Source organism: Colias croceus, chromosome 18 (genome assembly GCF_905220415.1).
Source record: "Colias croceus chromosome 18, ilColCroc2.1".
NCBI lineage: Eukaryota > Metazoa > Arthropoda > Insecta > Lepidoptera > Pieridae > Colias > Colias croceus.
This window is the reverse complement of record NC_059554.1, coordinates 2752696-2777565: the sequence shown is the minus strand read 5'-3', so window position 1 is coordinate 2777565 and position 24870 is coordinate 2752696. Positions and strand designations below refer to the sequence as shown.

Below are 24870 nucleotides of genomic sequence, written 5' to 3'. Positions count from 1 at the left end.
CTATTGTGAATTTAGATCATACTTAGATTGTGAAGCGCGATTTCTAATTTCAACAATCGTAAATTACTTGTCGATATTTTTAGAATGGTATCACTGTTAGCTAAGAAATCTTTTTGCTCTTTGGATCTTGCGCGCGCATGTCGTGCTTTTTTGCATAAATTTACGGAGTTCACACTTCGCAGAAAATGGCTTCGATTACAAATTCGAAGCATTCTGAAGTAAACGGTGACTGTGTTTATACCCAAAATAAGATGGAATCTAATAAAGTAACAGTTGTTTTGGGTGCGCAATGGGGCGACGAGGGAAAAGGCAAAGTAGTGGATTTATTGGCTCTGAACTCCGACATCGTGTGTCGTTGTCAGGTATTTATTCATTATTTATGTTATTTAATTTTTTAGAAATATTTAGCACTAAGGAACAGAGCGAGGTCACCTCACGGAATACAATTATTACGTTACCATAAATATTTGGAATGCAATGTTTACATCGATAATTTATAGGTTAGAGCCAAACAATTTACTCTAAGAAATAATTACGCAGTGTTTATTTTTTGCTTTGGGATATTTTCTTTTAAATTTTGTATCTTACATTTGTTTTTCTACAAAAATCTTTTATCTGGCAGTTGTCCAAATTGTTTGAAAACATAGGATTTTCATGTTAGTATATTCTGAGATTCGTCTGCCAAGTGATGTAAATCTCAATTGCGTAGATCATTCCTCGTGTCTTGTTAAATTACGTAACACAATAAAATCATAGGTACACATTTCCCGCGAACACTTGCATTTGTTTTTTTTTTTTTTAAATCATGTGACCGTGATTGAGGCCGAGCCGCGAGCGTAGCAAAACGTTTAGAAACGTAAATAGTCACCGTGAATTGTATGAGCGTTAGTCGTTAATTGTGGATTACTGCCAAGGTCCGAGCTGTTTATTGTCTTGGCTACTGACGAAAAATAGATATTTTTCTGCTATTTAATATAAAAATTATGTAAGATTTTATTTATAGCATAACTAGATCAAAAATCTGAATATTTATAGTCTACCTACCTATATAGGTAGGTAAGAGAATATTCTCTTAATCTCTTTTGATTCACCATTGTAACAGTAAATACTGCAATAGAATAATAGCCAATTACTTATTACTCATAACTCTACTACTTGATATTTTAGTGTGAACTAGTTAGATGTAGAATTAATCAAAGTGGTATTGAACAGGAATTCAAACTCAGTTCCTATTAGGTACTTGCATGTTGTGTTTTTTTTATTATTATTAACTAGCTTACCGCCCGCGGCTTCGCCCGCTTTGTCTAAAACCTAATAAATTATATACAAAAACCTTCCTCTTGAATCACTCTATAAAAACCACATCAAAATCTGTTGCGTAGTTTTAAAGATTTAAGCATACAACGGGACATAGGGACAGAGAAAGCGACTTTGTTTCATACTATGTAGTGATATTTTAGGGAACGATAATAAAATATAATAGCTGGAATGGAATAGTAATTTAAAAATCTAAAGAATTTGGTTAAAATAAGATATTATTCAATGTTCCTTATGATAAAACCACTTCAATATGATATGGATTTGCAAAACTTATATAATCTCGGATAGGCCCTTGTTACAAGAACTTTGTTGTGCAAAATCAGGAAACAGATAAGAATATTGAGCGATTATTAAAACGGTACATGTATGTATTTATCAATATTGATGATGAAATGTCTTATTATGTTAAAATAACTTTATGTCCAGGGATAATTCAAAAAATAGAGATGGCATTTTGTTAAATGGTGCTTATGAAGATTTATGTTTATTTTCTGTTATGTTTTTATTTTGGTTATCTAGTCTTAATAGAATTGTAGCTATTGCAAAATATGACCTGTTTATAGTGACAATAGTATTGATTGCTGAATAAAAAGAGAAATCTCATCAAGGTTCCAATCATGTTTCTTATCAAATATTTGTGTAACACTATTGGGAAATAGAAAATTGAATATTGCAAGATAATTCAATTCTGTTGCTTCCAATAACAAGTGACAATTGTTAATACCTCAGCCCCTGGAATCACAGACACAATAGAAAATCTATTGTGTCGTGGTCAGCTCGGGGCTCAATGGGTTAATAAATTATTTTATGGTGACATATTAACATGGTGCACCAATTAAAACAAATGTTTGTTTATTTGCATTACTTTTAGTTAGAAACAATAACATCACTACATAATATAAAACAAAGTTGCTTTCTCTGTCCCTATGTTCCTTTGTATGCTTAAATCTTTAAAACTACGCAACGGATTTGGATAGTGTTGTAGAATAAATGCTGAATTCAAATAATTCTATTAATAATAGTTAGCTCTGTTCCCAAATTAACTTCCCTCAATAAGCTGGGAGACATTTTTTTGTGTGATAAGTGGTCATTCACCTTTCTTATTTATATTTATTGGTTAAGATAGGAATATCATGTTACTGTCTGCTTTTCCACATTTTATTTAACATACTTTCACATATATAATTGGGATTTAATAAAATAGCTAATGTCATTCAGGAATGGAGAGAAAATGAAGTAGTTGATTTTTATACTATTTATCCCGACGTTTCGAGTACCTTACGAGTGTGGTCACGGAGCGACTACAGACTAGTATTTTTTTATTTCTGTAAGTGCAGATTTAACGGAAAATAGGCGCTTGTCATCGATTTGCGGAAACATGCCCATATTTATTACTAGCTGCGCTCCGCGGTTTCACCCGCGTGGCTCCGCTTCTGTTGGTCTTAGCGTGATGATATATAGCCTACAGTCTTCCTCGATAAATGGGCTATCCAACAAAGAAAAAAATTTTTCAAATCGGACCAGTAGTTTATGAGATTAGCGCGTTCAAACAAACAAACAAACTCTTCAGCTTTATAATATTAGTTTATTATTAGTGTAGATTCCAAAATACTAATACAGGCTTGTTATCCAGGGTGGCAACAACGCAGGCCACACAGTGGTTGTCAACGGCAAAGAGTTCGACTTCCACCTCCTGCCCAGTGGCATCATCAACCAGAAATGCACTTCGGTCATCGGTAAGACCTTGTATGTTTGTTCGCTTCTTACTCTTGAACTGTTTAACCAATAATAAATCCATGAAACCATCTGGTTAATCTTGTTTTGCACTAAATTGCACGATCGAAGTTATTATAGGTTTATAATAGTCGGCTTATTTTGTGCCCTTGTTTTAACGCGTTTAAGGTATCTACACAATATGTAGTAATTAAAATAATAATATCGAAATCGATAGCAGATCGAAAACGAATTAAAAACGTGTTTGTTCGTTTATTATGTAGTTTTGCATTTACATTTGCATGCAGGCTTGTTGTACTGATGTTTGAGACATCTTTAACATTAATTTAAATTCCTCATATCATATACTAGCTGTGCCCCGCGGTTTCACCCGCATTGCTCCGCTCTTGTTGGTCTTAGCGTGATGATGTATAGCCTATAACCTTCCTCGATAAATGGGCTATCTAACACCGAAAGAATTTTTCAAATCGGACCAGTAGTTCCTGAGAATAGCGCGTTCAAACAAACAAACTCTTCAGCTTTATAATCTTATCTTATAATATATATACAAATCTCGTGTCACAATGTTTGTCCTCAATGGACTCCTAAACCACTTAAACGATTATAATAAAATTCGCACACCATGAGCAGTTCGATCCAACTTGAGAGATAGGATAGTTTAAATCTCAAATCGTTTTAGGGAAAGCGGGCGAAGCCGCGGGCGGTAAGCTAGTATTAGTATAGATTTTATAATCATACGACGATAAAATAATCGAAAGTGAACCGGTGTATTTACCGGTTCACCGTGTCATAAAAAGATGTATTGAATATTGATAAAAACCGACAACAAAATAAATCGATTTCTACAAGTAATATTCAATAAATTATTCCTTGCTTAATTATAATTATGTAATAGATTGTTGCATTCAATTCGTTGAACATTAATTTTGACATAATTATAAATTAATTAAACCTTTAAATACATATATGATATTTTTTGTATCGAAAAGATAACTTCAAGGGGATGAATAAGATATAGTACTCCATACTTAATATTATAAATGCGAAAGTAACTCTGTCTGTCTGTCCGTTACTCAATCACGCCTAAACTACTGAACCAATTTGCATGAAATTTGGTATGGAGATATTTTGATATCCGAGAAAGGACATAGGCTACATTTTATTGCGAAATATGTACCACGGGCGAAGCCGGGGCGGACCACTAGTTTATTATATTTCTGTGTTTACTTTGACGATTAAAAACGCTTCTACTAAAGAACTAACTAGAGTTCGTTACTCTAGTTGAATAAATATATATATATATATGTATGTGATTGAGTTGGTATAGGAACAACTGCCCAGTAATGAGAGAATATGCGTAATGACGAATGCGGGAAGCTAGTTGTTTATAATAGGTGTCAACAGTATATCTGGGGGTGTGTCTATTTGTTACAGCTCGTTGATATTGAAATCTTTAACGCTACGAGTGACCGACGTCCCCTTGAAGCATGGCCAGAAAATGGCGTCATCTGCATTGTTTTGGGCTATTTGTTAAAAATAACTTTACTTATTTCAGTAATCTAATATTTTAATAGTTGTGGAAATTAATAGTTAGTCAAATTTCTCTTAATACTTAAAAAAATTATATACTTAGGTGAAAACTTTATTAGTCCATGCGACGAACACCCGCAGAAAAACCTGCAGGCAATATCAAATATTTCTATAGTGTGTTATTCTGGTACAAAAATACATCACTGCCCAGTATTATTAAAATCTGTTCAGTGGTTTTCCCGTCAAAGAGGAGTATACATACCGTCTCTCAGTGCATTTACATCAAACGAGCGAATTCTCATTCTAACGCCACTGTGTCAAATGCTTTTAGTGTAAACAGGCGTAGAGCATTCTTTTGTTGTTCTTAGTGCTTTAAAAAAGATTCTATGCAATGTTCTAATCACGCCTACAATATAAGTAAGATTTTTTAACGTTTTTGTAAGTGAAAAACCCGCAGTCAATTTATTGGCGCTAAACAAAACTATGACGCATGGATGACGTATGAATGAATGTAACGTTTCGATCACTTGGCCAAAGCACAGGCCAAAGTCTGCCCACGTCTAATTTATGGAAATGTGATAAGCGTTATTAATGTGTCTATTACCGTTCAATTAAAATGTTCTGCTTCATTACGCTATTAGTATAAGTGTGTATAACATATGCGTGTTTCTTTAGGTGTATAATGCGTAGACATAGACAAGTAGCCGTATTCACATAATTATGATTATATTGACATGGAATTGTTATTAATGTTTTGTTTCTTCCTTGAAATTTGGTACGAAGCAACGTCCTATTATAGCACAGATAAGGGAAAATTGTGCAAGTATAAATTTACAGTTACAATATTGTAAGATATAAAAAAACGTTTATACGGAACCCTCGGTACGCGACTCCGACTCGCACTTGACTGGTTTTTTTTTGTTATTGTAATTTTAATTTTGTCCTATAATAAAAATTTCTCCTTCGGAAAGCCATTTGTAATGTCACCAGCAAGTTCGTTCGCTATCATGATAAAACGCGGGATTTCCCGTAATGTACTTTAAAAGAAAAGAAAATCATCGATTCTATTGGCCATGGTTATTTATAACTTTTAACTTTTTTGAATAAATGGGCTCAAATAAACAAAGTAAAAAAAACATAACATAAATAGAAGTTTACGGTACAGAAATCTATATATATGTATATAAAACTCAAAGGTGACTGATATAGTATCAACGCACAGCCCAACCCACTGGACGTATCGGGCTGAAATTTGGCATGCAGGTAGATGTCATAACATAGGCGTCCCCTAAGAAAGGATTTCCCGAAATTCTTGCGGGAACGGGGAAAAACGGGGATGCACGTACAAAGTCGTGGGCGGACGCTAACCTACCTAAGGTTATAATACTTATAATAATAATAATTAAAATGCGCGAGCCAAGGTATACAAAGTTTCGATGGATTTTTACTGATATAGGTACCTTTTTTTTATAGTGGGGAAATCTTCCAAAGATACCCACGGCCCCCGGGGGAGGAGCCGTGGGTTATGTCGGATTCTTACCGACTAAAACCCCACTGTGCTCCGTCGAGCCGCTTTAATGATGATTATTTACTGTATTGATTAGAATTCTTCCGCGACCACTGATATAGGTACCTGGTAATATGAGTATTCTCGTTCTTTTCGTTTCAACGTCACAGTCGCTGAGTTGCATCTAAGAAAAGGCAGTATTTTAGGATCTGCAATGTTAACATGGTGAATCTGTTTTTTATAATATACAAGAATTATATTTTCTTATACATATTAGACACAGAAGTTCTGTGATAATATGTTCTGTTTTTACACCTATAATATAGGTTCTGTAGCAGTGTGGCAGAACCTATATCATAGGTGTAAAAAAAAACGATAATATGAATTTTCAATTTGAATTTACACTGTAGATTATGTATTAAACTTTTAGAACAATCTGAAATTCCTTGTTTTACAAAGTATAGTTACTAAAACATAATACATTTTCATGTTCTACCAGAATGTCATTTTATATTGTATGTAGATTGTAGGACTAGTTTTCCGCGGAAATTACTCATGCTAAATGTTATGCAAACAATTTTCGTACATATTATAAGTTACAGTAGGTCACATTATCGTGTGCAATCGTTTATTGCGATAATGTATTGTGCAATGACTATTAGAATATATTACATATTATTTTGAATAGCTAAGTATAAACTAAGAAGGCCATACTTCATTCATATTGCCAACGAATCGTCATTACGAACCGAAAAAGTTTTCTCATTACCCATTGTGTTCAAGAAGCAAAACATGCTGCCTTTGCTTACCATATAAATTGCATGAAATAAAATGATATTCGATTATAAAAACATTTAATTCTGTACCTGCCGTGTCTCGGTACGGCTTGATGCTTAATGTTCATTTTGGAAGGTCGTTTATGATTTTTGATTGCATTATACAATAGTAAAACAGCTCAAATTGTTTACTTTCGTGTTCGAGGCTTAGAAATTGTCTCGTTAGTCATTTAGCGATGAATGACGTCAGTGCTGGTACAATGAAAGAGTAGGTTAATCAAAAAAATATATTACCTATTAGCGGTCCGCCCCGGCTTCGCCCGTGGTACATATTTCGTAATAAAAAGTAGCCTATGTCCTTTCTCGGGCATCAAAATATCTCCATATCAAATTTCATGCAAATTGGTTCAGTAGTTTAGGCGTGATTGAGTAACAGACAGACAGAGCTACTTTCGCATTTATAATATTAGTATGGATTCAATATCAACAGAATTAACAAGCAATAACATGCAGTATTTGTTTACCGCATATCTATCATATTTAAATACCGCTTTAATATGCATCCAGTGCATTGAATATTAAATATCTATAATAAATCTGATACTTATACTCAGAGATCCTTGACTAATGTGTTCAATTTCCTGAGCACTAGGCTCCAATGGATATAATGTAATAACTACCACTTCTACTTATTTCTACTAAGTGTCGAAGAAATTACAATAAAACGACGCAGAAATAGGGTGTTTCATATGATTTTAATTTTAAGACTGTTATCGTAGTACACATCATCAACATCAGACCATTAATATGTTCCCACTGCAGGGACTCGGGATTCCTATTAAAGTGTAGATTGTCAAGGTTTTCCTTACTATGTTACAGGCAATGGAGTGGTCATACATTTGCCAGGACTGTTCGAAGAGCTGAAGAAGAACGAATCAAAAGGTATGGGGAATTGGCAGAATCGGCTCATCGTATCCGACCGGGCGCATCTCGTTTTCGATATACATCAGCAGGTATGATATAACTGGAAATTTTATTTTATTAATCCTACTATTCCTTACTATTATAACATAACAAAAGTAGACTACTAAAGTTGGAAAAGGACAAAGACTATCGAGCCGTGCCAGCTAGTTTACCATTTACGGTTTATAATGTACGCGGCTTTTTTAAGTGAAACTTCTTTAGTTCAGAGTAAAATCACGTTATGGAGTAAGGCGACGATTTTTGTGTCATTGAATCTTGCCAAAGAAGTTTCACTTCTTACACGTGTGCTCGGCACACACGCTCTTTATTTTTTTATTCTTTATTGCTCTTGGGTGGTGATAAGAGATCGGGTTCGTTGTCTATTTAAGATGTAACTGAATGCACCATCTTTTAGTAACGTCAGAAACATAGTAAGTTGCTCCTAGGCCATTTTAACAGATGGTGAGACTATGGGTATTCTCTTTTATTCTATTAAGATGTACGCTGCAAACTCATTCAAAAGTGACCTTTACCTTCAATATGACAGCAGTAGCTTACCAAATTGTTGGAAAATCTTCGAATGAATCCATCGCGTGTACAAAAGTACAGTATTGTAGTCTTTTGTACAAACTAAACATGAGTTAAAGAGCAAGAACCCATTCCAAGGATTTTCTAAGCGCGCTTTAAACATAAAACAATTCGTATGAACAATTGAATCTCTTTGTCGCACTAACAATAGGATGCTGATTAACGTGATAGTGTATGGAAATTCTGTCCTATTATATTCGTGAGATAATATCTCGTGCGTGCTTAAAATTTTACACAAAGATAATAAAAAACAAATTTGAAAATTATGCAAAATGAGTGAAGGTTAGATATCTACTAAGAAATGTTTTTATTGTAGGTATTATTTCAAAAGAATTTGTAGAGCGACAAAAAGGACGAAAGAATTTGAGGATCTTTTTCACACCTATGGATGTTAAAAGCTTGATGGAAGAAACTGTGACAGTTTGCAGATTCTTATCCATGTTAAATTTATGTACGCAACGGTTATGCTATCGGGTCTGGGTTCGAATTTGGATAAGTAAAATGCCCAGAAGTATTTATTTATTGAACCTTTTGACAGGTTGATGGTCTCCAAGAAGCCGAAAAAGGCAAAAACTCCCTGGGCACGACGAAGAAAGGTATCGGCCCGACATACTCGTCGAAAGCCACGAGAAATGGAATCAGGATTGGAGATTTGCTTGGCGACTTTCAAATATTTGAAGAGAAGTAAGTGATACTGTGATAAAATATTTTTTATACTAGGTTTAAATTGTTAAAGAATAGAAAAAATTTGATCACGAGGCCGGATTGAATTTTTTCTTTGAAAAAATCTCATTTATAAGTCATTTGAATGCTATGAAACTAAATATCAAATTCATGATACTCGGTCTCCGCCCGCGGCTTCGCCTCCTGTATCCAGATCTTAATCTATACTAATATTATAAAGCTAAAGAGTTTGTTTTTGTTTGTTTGAACGCGCTAATCTCGGGAACTACTGGTCCGATTTGAAAAATTCTTTTGTTGTTAGATAGCCCATTTATCGAGGAAGGAAGAGAAAAAAGAACCTACGCCTATAGGCTATATCATAAACCTAAGACCAACAGGAGCGGACCAATGCGGGTGAAACCGCGCGGCACAGCTAGTACATTATATACTAAAAACTTCCTCGAGAATCATTCTATCTATTTATTATTATAAATATTGACATCTACAATAGTTAGGCTTTTGGGAAGTGGATCAGCGAAGGATTGCTTATCATGAATGATCCGTGTTTTTCCGAAAGTATTGCTCACACCAGAATTTTAGGAAATACCTTCATTTGGACGTGTCTGAAAAGTCTTATTAAATGTTTTGTCGTCCGTGCATGCGAATTAAATTGTGACTTTATACTAAAGTAACTCGATATATAGACTACTAGCTTTCCGCCCGCGGCTTCGCACGCGCAGTCAAAGAAAAACCCGCATAGTTCCCGGTCCCGTGGGATTTCCGGGATAAAACCTATCCTATGTCCCGGGGTAAAAAGAAGCCTATGTCCTTTCTCGGGTATCAAAATATCTCTATACCAAATTTCATGCAAATTGGATCAGTTATCAGTAGTTAAGGCGTGATTGAGTAACAGACAGGCAGAGTTACTTTCGTATTTATAATATTAGTATGGATTTTAGCCAACTCAAACTATCCTACCATTAGGGTTGTAAAAAACAACGAGAACGAGAGTTAAAATAATCTAATTTGATTCGACTCAAACTCAAAAGTATTTTTAATCTAATTTTATAAGGCTTATGTAGAAATTCCTGAAATTTCTTTTACATGAATCAACAATATGTTGTTTCATTAAATCAAATAAACAATGAAGTGTAGCAAATTGAATTATTCCATACACAATGGGTTACTTAATATTGCCGTATAAGAGTATTTGAGATTAGATAAGCGTCATGTTTTATCAATTAATGCACAAGCCACTTGAAGATTTTACTTTTTACACGTTCTGCTGTCTGAAAATAGCAATGAAGTCACCACAGTTTTCATCTAAGAATTGTTTAATCTATATGTCTGGATATATCGTAGATTTGATCATTTCATGATATGAGTGGCCATTTCACGAAATGGTCGCATATCGTGAAATGGCCAACATAGTTTGATCAGATCGTTAAATCGTCAACGTTTCACGATTTGGTCATCCACATTTGGCCAGATCGTATAAAATATAAAGAGTCCATAAAATATTAAAAAAATTCAGAATAACTATATTCAAAAAACTTGTTTAATGTCACTTAAGTTAGTGCCGCGGCAAACTTAAGTGACAGAGCTTGCAGCGCCTCTACCAACGATTAATGTAACTATTTTACGATATGTCAAATAATTTTGATCATTTCATGAAAAAACCGTGCGTTAATTGGCCATATCGTGAAACGATTTCTTATCATTGATCTGCCCAAACCACATCATGATGTGGCCAAACTAAATTGGCCAATTTCACGATATGCGACCATTTCGTGAAATGGCCACCCATATCATGAAAAAATCAAATCTACGATATGACCACGACATATACACTTCATTATAAAGCTGAAGTGTTTGTTTGAACGCGTTTATCTCAGAAATCGAGCCCGATTTTAAAAATTATTACACTGTTAGATAGCCCATTTTTCGAGGAAGGCAATAGTGGCTATATAGGCTATAAATCATCACGCTAAGACCAAAAGGCGCGTAGCAATGCGGGTAAAATCACTGGGCACAGCTAGTTAAAAATATTCAATGATTGGTACTTACTTGATTTGCCTACAAGATTTGCTAAAATACAAGCTGTCCTTGTTCAGATTTTCGGTCGTAATATGAAGGTATTCATTATAATTCCTGCTCAAACTAGTAAATAGTCAACGAACATTCAATTAGGTATATTTTAGAAAAGCTTATGATTTCAAACGAACTGAGTACAAAATGAATTTAATATAATAGTTATGATTAACTTGTGTAGTTATAATGTATAATATGGTTCTTTAAAAATTACTTTACTTTAAATGGAGAATGGGTATTGTTGGAATCATTTGCGACTACGTCGACATAACGATGTAATTTTAAGTTCTATCAATTATTATATGTATAAGCATTATTATCTTTAAAACTAATTATATGCAAATTGAAAGAATTACAATGGTTAATAGCTTTATCTTTAAACTAAATTAATTTTAAATATCTATCCTTACAGATTCCGAACGCTAGCCGCTACGTACAAACGCATGTTCCCGTCACTCGAAGTAGATATTGAGAGTGAACTAGCCACGTACAAGGAATACGCAGAGAAAGTTCGTCCATTAGTGAAAGATACGGTCTCTTACTTGCATAAGGAGATCAGAAGTGGGAGGAAAGTGCTGGTCGAAGGTGCCAATGCTGCCATGTTGGATATTGATTTTGGTAAGTGTGTGCGAATAGAAAAAATCTATCACGTGGTGGGATTCGAAAAATATTGGTGATAAAGTGTGGTGTTGTATGTGCGTGTGCGGTTTTTAAATTTCGGGGGCTGAGTTATTACTGGGAAAGTAAAATTAAAAATTACTGCAAAGCTTTACTGAAACAGTGCACTGAGAAAGGCACTGCGGCCTGCGGGGCAGTAAAAAATTCTCCCTGATGTCACAACATGGTATGAACTCGATCCTATTCTTAATTGGATCGCATCGCACTTTATATCACCGCACAGCTTAAGGAAAACTCGATTTTTAAGTGATTTAAATATATTCGTATTACAGGTACATACCCGTACGTGACGTCATCAAACTGCAGTATCGGCGGTGTTTGCACCGGGCTCGGTCTACCACCAAGCCTTATTGGTGAAGTGCTTGGTGTTGTTAAGGCGTACACTACACGTGTTGGTGACGGGCCCTTCCCCACTGAGCTGCATGATGTAAGTGAACGTGTGTGATGTCTTTAGGCATGTCGTGTGACGTCATCCGACACGTATGGGCAAAGTGCTTGGTGTTGTTAAGGCGTACACTACACGTGTTGGTGACGGGCCCTTCCCCACTGAGCTGCATGATGTAAGCAGATTTACACATATAAGATACTAGCTTACCGCCCGCGGCTTCGCCCGCTTTGTCTAAAACCTAATAAATTATATACTAAAACCATCCTCTTCAATCATTCTATTTAAAAAAACGCATTAAAATCCGTTGCGTAGTTTTAAAGATTTAAGCATACAAAGAGACATAGGGACAGAGAAAGTGACTTTGTTTTATACTGTGTAGTGATAAATTATAATACAAAGAGAATAGATTACTATTTTAAACCGGCTTCGATATATAGGGTTTAATTTTCTTCTGTTTGTATTATTTTATACAGTAACTAGCTGCTCCGCGCGGTTTCACCCCCGTGGCTACACTCCTGTTGGTCGTAGCGTGATGATATATAGCCTATAACCTTCCTCGATACATGTGGTATCTAACACCGAAAGAATTTTTCAAATCGGACCAGTAGTTCCCGAGATTAGCGCGTTCAAACAAACAAACTCTTCACCTTTATATTATTAGTATAGATATAGATTTACATGAAAACAAATGACAATTTCCTTGGAGATTGCAAGATTCGAATGATAAAATACATATTAAATACTTTTTTTATCCAGGAAATGGGCAAACTCCTCCAAGAGCGCGGGCACGAGGTGGGCGTGACCACGCGGCGCGTGCGCAGGTGCGGGTGGCTGGATCTCGTCGTTGTGCAGTACACGGCACTCGTCAACGGGTATACCTCGTGAGTATCGCTTTTTTTTATTTGTTTTAAGCTATTGCATAGCTACTGTCGCGGGCCTTGAGCGCGAGGACCGAATCGAGAAATTCCGTAACGAAAAAACCTCACGCTCCCCACTCCGACGGGCGGAGGTGTGGCTTGAAGGCATAGCATGCAATAGCTTTACCGCGGCAGACCCCGACTGCCACACGTCGTTTTTTTATTAGTTAGTATTTTCTAGTGTTTGATTTTACGCGAGTATTCAACTTATTATCTCTCCGTGACCACGCTCGCTGGAAAGTGTGCGAAACGTCGGGAAAATAATAAAATGAATAAATCGCGTTAAAATCTTTCATTTCTAAATGTTTTATTAGTTATTTAATAGGGTACAATGGTACAGATTATAAATATTTTAAACTAGCTTTTCGCCCGCGTATTAAAGGAAAACTGTCATAGATCCCGTTTCCGTGGCATTTCCGCGATAAAAACCATGCTATGTCCTTTCTTGGGACACTAAAAATGTTCTGGAGAGGAGATTGAGCTATTTTCTAAAAGTAAAAGGAAAATTAATGTAATTTATTCATATAAAAAACCTTTTATACTGGCATCTAAATTTTATGCTAAATAAAAAAACATTACTTTCTGTGCATATACAGTTAGGTGACTAAGTGACTCTCTTTCTCTTATTTTGATGTAATTATAAAGAAATTAAATTTGTCAAATAATTCAGTTAATCCTATTTATTACAGATTGTGCCTAACAAAATTGGATATTTTGGACAATCTACAAGAAATCAAAGTGGGCGTCGCGTACAAGCTGAATGGAAAGAAAATTGATTACTTCCCCTCCTCCATGACTGAGCTCAGCGCTGTTGAGGTATGAAAATATCAAAAAATTATGCTTTTTTTTATGCAACGTTTATGCGCGGAAATTATGTCATCTGTTTTTTTATGTTATACTAGCTGCTCCGCGCGGTTTCACCCCCGTGGCTCCACCCCTGTTGGTCGTAGCGTGATGATATAATATAGCCTATAACCTTCCTCGAAAAATGGGCTATCTAACACCGAGAGAATTTTTCAAATCGGACCAGTAGTTCCCAAGATTAGCGCGTTCCAACAAACAAACAGACAAACTCTTCAGCTTTATAATATTAGTATAGATTTTCATAGAACACAACCACATTTCCACAAATTTCCTCACATTTCCTCACATTTCCTCGTTTCCAGGTGGAATACGTGACAGTCCCCGGGTGGGCGTGCAGCACGGAAGATGTCCGGGAATTAAGCAAGTTGCCGGCAAACGCCAAGAGCTATGTGAAGCTCATTGAGGAGTATTTGCAGATACCTGGTATGTTTATAAATAAATAATTTTGGAAATAATAATATATTCGTACTAACTATATTATAAATGCGAAAGTTTGTTACTCTTTCACGAAATTACTACTGTGTGGCTAGTGTGAGTTTTCATCGAGTACGAAACGTTACTATCGCGTCTGCGTCACAGCGAAATTTGTATGGGGAATCAAAGCTTCCCCATACGTCCGCTAGGGGCGCTGTTCGATTTCCCATACTAATTCTGCTGTGACGCAGACGTGATAGTAACGTTTCGTACTCGATCAAACTCACACTAGGGGTACTGAACCGATTACAATTAAATTTTGTATGTAGGTAGCTGAAGACCCAGAATATGACGCTACTTTTTATCCAGGAAATCCCACAGGAACGGGAACTATGCGGGTTTTTGTTGAGATCATAGATTAATAGACATAATCTATGAAAACGCGACAAAATGTATCTATGAAATTGGTTGTGGTGCGCATCCTAGGACGGCAAATATAACAAATATGTATTACGTAAATAAAAAGCGTATTAAATGCTAAATAACTTTTTTTATATTCACAGTGAAATACATTGGCGTTGGACAAGGCAGGGAGTCGATTATCAGCGTGGCTTAACATCAACAACTGTTACTTAAACCGTACGCTTAACGTGTTACTTAATAACGGTGTAACGGTATAACGTTATTACATCGGTATTGGTTTAATACCAATACCGATGTAATAATGACGGTATTCAAATAACGTTATGACGTGCGTTGTTAGATAAATGTTTCAGTCTGGTGGAGTCTATCGCAGAGTTGGAAATTCGTTTTTTTTTTAACACTTTTTTCTATTATGTCAGTATTTGACATTTTTTATTATTGGATGCGTTTTTTATCATTTTAATTCAAAATAAAGAACTTGAATACTGTTTTTTTTAACAATTTTTGGGTATTTTTAATTACTTATATTGTTATTTGTACTTAACACTTAAATCTAAATTATATTTTCTTGCCATTTGATTTTTTAACCGACTTCAAAAAAAACGAGGAGGTTATCAAATCGGCCGGTATATTTTTTTTAAGATATTATGTCTAGAGAGTTTTTGAGAGTTACAATGCTGCGATAAACTCTATTACAGTTATTTTAAAATAAGGCTTGTTTTAAATTAATACAATACTTGTATCTTATGGACTGGCCTTATAACATTTTTTCATATATTTAAGTAATATAATATTTTCATGTGATTAGGAAAATATAAAGAATAAAAAAAATGTTGTGTGGTTTTATGAAACCACGGTAAAAGTGAAACTTACGATAATTATCGTATTTGTACGATAATTATCGACGTCGCGCGACATGCGCTACACAGACCAAAAAGTTTGAGACGACGTAATAAAAGTTTCACTTTAATTAATAGTTTTTAGTACAAATTGATAAATAATTGTGGAACAAAAAATGCGTGGAGCGGATTTTTAAACTTAAATCGTATATCGGCTGTGCCGTGAAAAATATGTGTAATTTTTTTATTAATAAACTTGTTTATTTTTTTTCAAAATTACTTTTTTTTTAAATATATTATATGGCTATCCATAAGATGTAAGTATACATAGGTTACATTATATGCCTCCCGACATATAATCAGTATTTTTAAATATAATTTTAAATACAAAGCAAAATAAAAAACAAATAAACTCGAAATGTTTTATCCTACGGCTCTATAATCTTAATGGTGTTGTGGTATTTTATTCGAAACGACATGATAAATAGATTTTTTAAGGATGTTTTTTAATTAATTCTGTAAATAACGTACTGCTTTCCGGTTTTATATTTCTATTGGGGAGAGATTCAATGTACAGTTAAAAAAATAAAGAAAAAGTGACATATTCATAATAGTTCGGCTACTCAAGTACCTACCAAAGGGGTGATATTGGTTTAATCTCGATTCGTCGGCGGTTGGAACAATTTCATTTATGAAATGACGCGAAAGGATGCGGGTTCGAGTCCCGCCTCGTGATCGAATTTTTTCCATTCTTAATAAATTTATAATTTCACAATAAAGGCAATTCGAATATTGCCCCTGCTGCAGGTATATGAGTAGCCGGTCTTAAACGATTTTGTCAATGCATACATAAATTAATTTAATTGATGAGGAAGTTAAAAAGAAAAATATTGCTAATAACTTTTTGGGCTGTTGGTTAAATCTGTCCCCAATTGCATTGCTAATAAGGTTCATAATTGTTCATCATAAAGTTATTATCTATAACTGGTGCTTTACTCATAGATTAGCTTAAAAATAACCTAACGAAGCGTGGAATATCTGTATTTGAATACAAAAAGGGTTTATACGTGAATATGAAAAAATATACTGGGTTTAAATCGTGATTTATTCCTTGTTTAATATTGAGATTTTTCGGTTTATCTGCGTAAGTCGTCATTCTGAATGAAAAAATATAACTGTTTACAACGCGTCTATTTTTAATCAGTTATATTTTAATTTTGAATAGTATTACAGTCGCGAAAGAACTTACAATATTGTAATTATTTTTAACTTTCTTTTAAAAATTGTGTTTATTTTTTGATTCGAACTTTTTCGTTTAAATCAGTTATCCACGTTCTTTCGTCCAAACATTTTAAGTAAATTACAGCAATATTTTAAATTAATGATTACTATATTAATTGATTTTTCGTAATTTGCTAGATAATAATATTGAATTGTCACCATAAATTCTTGGAATATATTGTTTTTTATTTATTTTTAATATTGTATTTCTGTACCGTTGTAGATTCCTATAGTCTGATGTTAATTGGACAAATTTGTATGAAAAAATACAAATTTGCGTTAATCACAAGTTTGATTTAAACTAATTAGGTTTACAATTTGTTTAATTAATTTGTTATTTTGAACAATTAAAAGCCGTTTTAATATCAGACTTCTAGAATTTACTATAAAATAATTTTTCTTAGTTGCAATACAACACATGCCTTCGTGGTTCCTATTGCAATTAATAGACTTGAAGTTTCAATAATATTAAAAATGTGGACTGTATTACTTTTTCGCTTTTAAATCTATGTAATTTGTGTTGAAGGTAAATTAGTGTAATTTTTTTTTTTCTATTTAGCGAAATGTAAAAATAGAGATAATATCTTAGTACTGTTTTATAATAATAATTGCCTAAAGAATCTTTTTTGATATATAGATAAAGATTTTTAACCATATAAAATTGGTTTTGTATACAATTTGCCTTCAACACAAACATCGAATCACAAATATGAAAACTAGTAAGATATTGAAATTGTCTTAGAAGATTGTTTAGTGAAATTTACTTCGTCATAGAAAATTTGGTGAATTTTTCACTATAATAATTATATACAGTTAGATATAATGTTGAAAGCACAAACAAAATGATCGAGTAACGTTTGTGCTGATTTTAGTTCACTTTCGGATCATGCAAGATTTAATTTTTCAATTTGTAAAATTTGTTTTTTGTTTCTACCGTCCATGAAGCATAGCTTTATTTTTTGGAAGATTAAAATGCCTGATTATTGATATAATAAGAAATGAGAATTAATATTTATTATTAAAAAGTTAAAAGATTGAAGGATCTTTAATTAGTATTGAAAGACGTGTGGCACTCGCGGACTGCCGCGGTAAAGCTATTGCATGCTATGCCTTCAAGCCACACCTCCGCCCGTCCCCGTGGGGAGCGTAAGGTTTTTTCGTTACGGAATTTCTCGATTCGGTCCCTGCGCCATGCAATAGCTAAATAATACATATTGAAAAATAATTTACATAAAATAAACTATAAAGCTATGTATCTGGACGGTATAGTTTTATAATTATTAATATTCGATATCGGTAATGTCAATTAGAATCATTTCTTATATTTTACATAGACAAATATCCCATTCCAAAGAATTAATGAAAAATATCTTATATAGTGTTTATTTTTTATGAATCATCGTTTTCGCTTTTACATTCTTTGAAGTGTGTTTTATGTGATATCTATACTATTTTAATTGTAAATATTTCAATACAGTTACTATTATTTGAATAAATAATAGTTTATTCTTTTATAAAGTTGTTTTATTGCTTACTCTATTACCTTGTAACAATTTATTCAAAATCACTTTAATTATGGCACTTACCTCCAACCCAAGATCACAGAATACATAATAGTAGCTAAACGCTACAGAACGGACCCTCCGCCTTCCGCCAAAATTAAACACTTACCTCACCCCGCACGATCACGCTATAGATGGCCCTTGTCTGCAAGGACGATACGCAACGAAGATTGACAACATTAATCAAATTAACTTAATTTTATTATTTTGGATTTGTGATTATCGTTTTTCGTAGAAAATCGTTAGATATTGTGCTGTTTACGGATGTATTTCATCAGAAAAACGCGAATTTCTTTACGCTAGTCACAAATGTGCCAACCATAAAGGGTTAACACACACATTTGCAGTCTCTAAAGTGTGACTGTCAAAACGATAATTTTGTATGGAGTGTCCGGGGTGTGCCAAGATGAAAAAGAAATACTTAATAGTCGCAAGTTGGAAATAATGCGATCTTACTCAGAATAAAACCGCGGCAGACGACCACGGCCTTGGTCTTCCGTGGGTCTAAAAGATGTTGGCACGGGCGAGACGAGCCTATCACTGTGTTAAAATCAACAACTAGGTACAATATATTATTATTTTCTATTTCTGATTTATCGAAAACAAGGCTGGTACGGAACATCACTTAGGGCATAGCATCAGATTAATGTCATTAATGTAGAGTGACAGAAATTTTAACCTTATTTACGTACGTGTTGAGGTTCAAAGTTATATCTATTGATATTTAACGCCCTCTGTTGTTGAATAGTCGAATTTTTTCGGATTTGAAATTTCTAAGCAAAAACAAACAAAACAGCTCATAAACCTAGGGATGTTATACTAAAATAAACCGTAAAATCGTGGGTTAGGGTACATATTGAAATGCTGAATTTATTGTCTAAGACTGTTTTTACTCAAATTGAGCTTTCCAATAAAAGACATAGTTTACCAGCTGTAGTGTACTGTTTAAGAGCAGTGGTGGCTCAGTGGTGAGACCTCGGACTTCGAATCGATAAGTCCGTGGTTCGAGACCAGGCGAGCGCGCAGGAAATAAATTGATTTTTCAATTTATCTGCGCATGTTGTAACATCACCACTGCTCGAACGGTGAAGGAAAACATCGTGAGGAAACCGACATGTCGAAGAATTAAAAAAAAAAAAAAAAAAGTTCGACGACATGTGTCATCCGCCAACCCACACTTGGCCAGCGTGGTGGATTATGGCCTGTACCCTCATAGGAGGCCCGTGTCCCAGCAGTGGGAACGTATATGGGCTGATGATGATGATGATGATGAGTGTACTGTTTAGCTAATATTTGGGTTTGGCGACAATGGTTTTCATACTAATTATGATATTGTAGCACTTCTGTTTATTTTTACTGTTCTGTGGTTGCTCTGTACAAGGTACAAAATGGATGCAGTATATTTTATATTTATGATTCGATTATTACATAGAAATCTAAATAACAAGGTACTGTGGTGAGGTGTGTCTTGTTATTTAGATTTCTATGGATTATTATCATTCTTGAATAGGAAAAAAATAATAGAAACAGAAACATTAGGTCAATAAATTTTATTTTTGTGATATCTCCCATAATACAAGAATAGCGTATACCGTTGATATTTAGAACTAAAATTGCTTTAAATCATAGATTATAAGTCTACTATATCTTTCATGAAAGTAACAGAAACATATTTAGTCAGACTTATTTAATTACATACATACTTACACATATATATCTATCATATTATATTTCTTACATATTTTTTTGTATATTTATACGAATAAGTCCAGTCTATATAGTATTTCTTACATTTACCATATTTTGTCAATGTATTTTATGTAAAAAGGTGCGGATAGGTTACCAACACAACATTCGATCTTCAAAAACGCCACATAAACACTCATCCGATTAGACGTCGTGAGATCTGTGCGTGAGATGGCAATATTCAAATATCGTGAGCGTAACAGAGACTAAAATAGAATGTAGCCAATTAGCAATATTTCGACGTGCCAATTTCAGAGCGCTATAACATGGCTATAACCTATCTACACCTTTTTCCATAACGTCATTGTATTTTGTAGGAAAATAATAAATATATTTTATCAACTAAGTTATTTCTATAGGATAGCCGATATTTCTGCATTGTAAAGGTAACCTATCTTGCTTTAAGACGTCAAAAAAGAATTGAAATGAACAGAATTGTTTTCAATTACACGATGGGCTGGGATTTGATCATGACCACCATAGTTATACATATATAAAATTCAAAACGCTTCTAAAAGAAGTTTACTCTTCTTCCTTTTCTTTATGCAAATTCCAACTATAAAGCCAGCTGCTGTGCAAACAGTAGAACAAAATTTATATACCTATTAGAAATATATTATTAACCCTAAATAGCACACTTTCTGTAACAATGTTCTAAGAATTTACAAATCATAAGCTAAGCCCAGCTACTCCATTCGTGTTAAATTATATTTTTCTCTGGTTATCGTAATTCAACAAAATTGGTTGGTTAAAATTCTTTATTAAGTCATTCTTGACAATATCAGATTTTTTACACATTTCACATAGCAAATAAGGACACCAGATAAAAACTTCCGAGGATTTTTATGATTTTTTATTACAAAATTGTCATATAATATACATTTTCATTTCGGTATATATATCGTTTTTTCACAAATCATAGTCATATGAAAAGATAGTCACACTGTACGGATATTTATAAAAAATACAGTTGTTATGAGAATCATAGTCAAAAATAAAAATATAGCTAGCTTCAACACCGCAAGACATTATTTTACCTACAAATCGAACTAAAGCATGTCGCTTTATAATATAGGCTTATAATATCATTTATGTTTTTAAAATTATACACATAACTTTCTTTCTAGCACTGTAACATAATTTTCAAGTCATCGTTATTTTCAATACACTTATTTCCAATCTAAATGATGTTCTAAAAACACAATTTCAGTGAATTAAAAATACCATATCCCGACTTCTCAAGCCAAAAAAAAAAGACAAAATATCCCTGATTTTCTCAAACCAAAACTGTCTAAACCGTCAAATTAAAAATATCACTTTTTTCAGTCACGATTAGGTGACACATTTCTCTCTCTTTTACTCTTGTTCTTCGGTAAAGCGCGATGTCTATCTCTTTTTCTACTTGATGAGGAGCAGGATGATGATGGGCTGGAATCCGGGGGAGACCCTGCATCATCAGCCGTGAGGCTCTGCTCTGGTGTGGAAGGTTCGAGAACTGAGTTACGCAGCGCTCTACGCTGTTCCTCTGTGTGTTGGGGACAACGGGTGGATCTGGAACGAGTTTAGAATTATCATTAAATAAGATTGGATTGAAAAATTTTATGGTTAAATGAAGAAGGGTAATTTTTAGATGCCAAACATTAGAAAACATTGTATATTTTATTGTACTTTAAACTGATATAAAATACTAAATAATTTAAGTGTAATTATTGGTTACAAGACAAGACAAATACAGATTTTACACTACTATTTCAAAAGTATTAGGAACCTAAAACAAGAATGAAAATAATCTATACTTAATATTATAAAGCTGAAGAGTTTGTTTGTTTGTTTGAACGCGCTAATCTCGGGAACTACTGGTCCGATTTGAAAAATTCTTTCGGTGTTAGATAGCTCATTTATCGAGGAAGGTTATATATCATCACGCTACGACCAACAGGAGTGGAGCCACGGGGGTGAAACCGCGCGGAGCAGCTAGTATTGGATAAACAGCCTATTCTTTAAATTTTTAAATGTAACGCACACTCTTGAAGTTACTAATTACCATCGCTATAAATTAATTGTAGCTTAACCACCAAAATTTAACTTTACCTTGTACACAGTTTCTTAGTATGTTCCGAGACAACACCACAGATCTGCTGCAACAAGTTCTTCTTCTCATTAGCGCTCATAGTTTCGTATGTGGCCCCTCCATCGTTCGCGTCGGAATTGTGATGCCCGTTATTTCTGTTGCCGCTGGAATATCGTTAATATCTAATTGCTTTTATATGACACTTATATTATACTAGGTTTCCGCCTGCGGCTTCGCCCTCGCAGTCAAAGAAAAACCCGCATAGTTCCCGTTCCCGTGGGATTTCCGGGATTGCGTCATTTTCCCGGAATAAAAAGTAGCCTATGTCCTTTCACAGGCATCAAAATATCTCCATACCAAATTTCATGAAAATTGGTTCAGTAGTTCAGGCGTGATTGAGTAACAGACAGACAGACAGAGTTACTTTTGCATTTATAATATTAGTATGGATTAGGACAAAGCCTGTTAGACTGGTTGCATATATGAGATGATGATATGTCATTCAAATGGAGCCTTTTAAAACTATAGAAAGTCCATTTAAGTTGGCTAAACTGTTCTAAATCTGTTAAAATAATCACCCATTGATGGGGAGTTGGGATAATTTTTTAAATAAATCTTGAGAAAAGGAAACAGGTTGAAGTCAATCTTTTTTTCTTAGCTTACTTATAAAGATCATAAAATATGCAACCATCTAAGTTCTTATGCAAAAAGGAATTGAAATTCTTAGAATACTTGGAATAAATCCAATTTCATACAAATATTTGCAATATAAAATAAGCCTTATAAACAATCCTAGCTGCATAATTAAATAAGCTTTTCAAAATCTTACAATCCTAGCAACCAAGTCAATACACAACACCTACTTATGCACTTTATTAGATTTCCGGCTATTATTGTTCCTGATCCTGCGCTTGCGTCGCTCACTCTGCATGGAGCCGCCTGACCAGTCAGCGTCGTCTTCATCGTCGCTGAGTAGCCCAGCGTATGACGTGGGTTCTCGACTGTTGGATGCTATGCGACGGGACGCTATACGAGAACTGTTTCGGCCCATTCCTGATAACGATAATTAATCCAATTAATTAGGAAGTATTTGGACTTATTTTAAATGATATGATATACTTATGCTATTTTGGTAATGACGAGTTTTACATGCTCCAGTATACAGTTTTACAGTTGGCAATCAATAGGTTAGTGAACCATTCGATCATGTTTTGATGACAAATACACTTTATATTTTTGGTTTTATGGCATTCTTTATAAATATAAATTTATAAAGAATAGACCCGCCTCGTGATCAAATTTTTTCTATTCTTTATAAATTTATAGACAAATACACTAACATTAACTATCAAACTTTATGTTGTTATTATACACAAACAAATAATCAAACAACATAATTTGGCAACTTGAAATTGTTCTTTAATTTTATTGAATACTATAAATCTGGCTTAAAGATATTTTTTCTACTTCACAAAAACAAAACTATGGAAACAGGTTTGGTTTAACGTAGATTATAGCATGGAAGAACATGTGGTCTATTTATTGATATACAACACATGGGAAGCCATAGGTTGAAGTTAACTGGATACATTTTTAATTGATCTGTGTAGCCTAGCCAAAGGGCCAGATATCAAGTGCAAAATTTTGAAAAAACTTTGTTTTTACTCTCCATAGACATCCAATAACTGGACAAGTATGTCGAATTGTGATTTACTTACCCATACATTTCTCTAGATGAGGAGCAAAACGAGTCGCAGACACCGGCCTTTCGCAGTTAGGGCAAGAACAGTTAGAATCAGCAGTTTTCTTCACAAGCGATAAGCCGAAAACATCGAAATCCTTCGACACCACAATCTTGTATCCCTCATCTTCCTCTTTCTCGCCCTCTATTAAATCAGTGAGTCCCGTCTTCAATCCGTGGTGAAACTCAAAAACAAATCCCAACATGACATCATCGTAAAGATTCTCATAAATGAAATTGGCCGCATCTTCTGCGTTGCCTTCGTTCTTCATTATTTCGAAGAATTTACTGTTTAGGTCGTTCATACTAAGCTCACTTGCTATAGTAGTCATTTTGAGGAACTGAATACCGGCGGGTTTATATTACTAATACGAATACAAAAATGGCACTGCAATCAAATAGATGGAAATTATAAAAGCGTACAAACGATTAGTAATTTTGCTCAGCTGAGCAGCTGAGCGACCCCGATGGGGAGCTTTGCTTTTTGCATCGTAAATGGTAAATCGTTAGGTAAATCGTGATTCGTGCTTTGTCTGATCAGTCAGTGTCAATCGTCAGCTGTCAACGTCAAATGTCATTAAATTTGTATGGTACCTACCGCAGCACATAGGTACCGCCTCTGAGGGTACCGCGGCAGTCTAGTCAATTGAGGATCATAATCGGTCAGCTGTTTCCAAATGGAAATATTAATAATAATTATAAAACACTATACCGAATACGTTCCTTCTATATTGATAAGATCAATCTTATCTTTGTCGCTTTTGCAGATATTTT

At 34.2% G+C, this 24870-nt stretch overlaps 2 protein-coding genes across 5 annotated transcripts; one reads left to right on the top strand and one right to left on the bottom strand.

The window, feature by feature from the left end:
- The first annotated feature begins 95 nt into the window (after positions 1-95).
- Positions 96-15346, top strand: LOC123699849 (adenylosuccinate synthetase). 2 transcript variants are annotated; one of them, XM_045646891.1, is made up of 11 exons: positions 96-362; positions 2954-3056; positions 7747-7880; positions 8957-9102; positions 11585-11790; positions 12123-12215; positions 12349-12410; positions 12995-13119; positions 13845-13971; positions 14322-14442; positions 14997-15346. In XM_045646891.1, the coding sequence occupies exons 1-11, from the start codon at positions 186-188 to the stop codon at positions 15047-15049; spliced, it is 1347 nt and encodes a 448-aa protein (XP_045502847.1). In that variant the 5' UTR covers positions 96-185; the 3' UTR covers positions 15050-15346. The 2 variants fall into 2 exon arrangements, with proteins under 2 accessions (XP_045502847.1, XP_045502846.1); XM_045646890.1 differs by lacking the exon at positions 12349-12410 and having other exon boundaries at positions 12123-12277.
- A 4727-nt stretch (positions 15347-20073) lies between these two features.
- Positions 20074-24618, bottom strand: LOC123699746 (SAGA-associated factor 11 homolog). 3 transcript variants are annotated; one of them, XM_045646758.1, is made up of 4 exons: positions 24074-24618; positions 23219-23408; positions 22376-22519; positions 20074-21835 (listed from the first exon to the last, which is right to left on the bottom strand). In XM_045646758.1, the coding sequence occupies exons 1-4, from the start codon at positions 24426-24428 to the stop codon at positions 21607-21609; spliced, it is 918 nt and encodes a 305-aa protein (XP_045502714.1). In that variant the 5' UTR covers positions 24429-24618; the 3' UTR covers positions 20074-21606. The 3 variants fall into 3 exon arrangements, with proteins under 3 accessions (XP_045502714.1, XP_045502715.1, XP_045502716.1); XM_045646759.1 differs by having other exon boundaries at positions 22376-22510; positions 24074-24617; XM_045646760.1 differs by lacking the exon at positions 22376-22519.
- Positions 24619-24870: the final 252 nt, after the last annotated feature.

What these genes read in the sequence shown, in the direction of transcription:
- LOC123699849 (XM_045646891.1), top strand. Translation starts at nt 186, where the DNA reads ATGGCTTCGATTACAAATTCGAAGCATTCTGAAGTAAACGGTGACTGT. An exon ending in ACATCGTGTGTCGTTGTCAG is followed by an intron (nt 363 to 2,953) that starts GTATTTATTCAT and finishes CTTGTTATCCAG; the next exon opens with GGTGGCAACAACGCAGGCCA. An exon ending in TCCCCACTGAGCTGCATGAT is followed by an intron (nt 12,411 to 12,994) that starts GTAAGCAGATTT and finishes TTTTTTATCCAG; the next exon opens with GAAATGGGCAAACTCCTCCA.
- LOC123699746 (XM_045646758.1), bottom strand. Translation starts at nt 24,428, where the DNA reads ATGACTACTATAGCAAGTGAGCTTAGTATGAACGACCTAAACAGTAAA. An exon ending in AAATCTAATAAAGTGCATAA is followed by an intron (nt 22,520 to 23,218) that starts GTAGGTGTTGTG and finishes ACGATATTCCAG; the next exon opens with CGGCAACAGAAATAACGGGC. An exon ending in ACTAAGAAACTGTGTACAAG is followed by an intron (nt 21,836 to 22,375) that starts GTAAAGTTAAAT and finishes AACTCGTTCCAG; the next exon opens with ATCCACCCGTTGTCCCCAAC.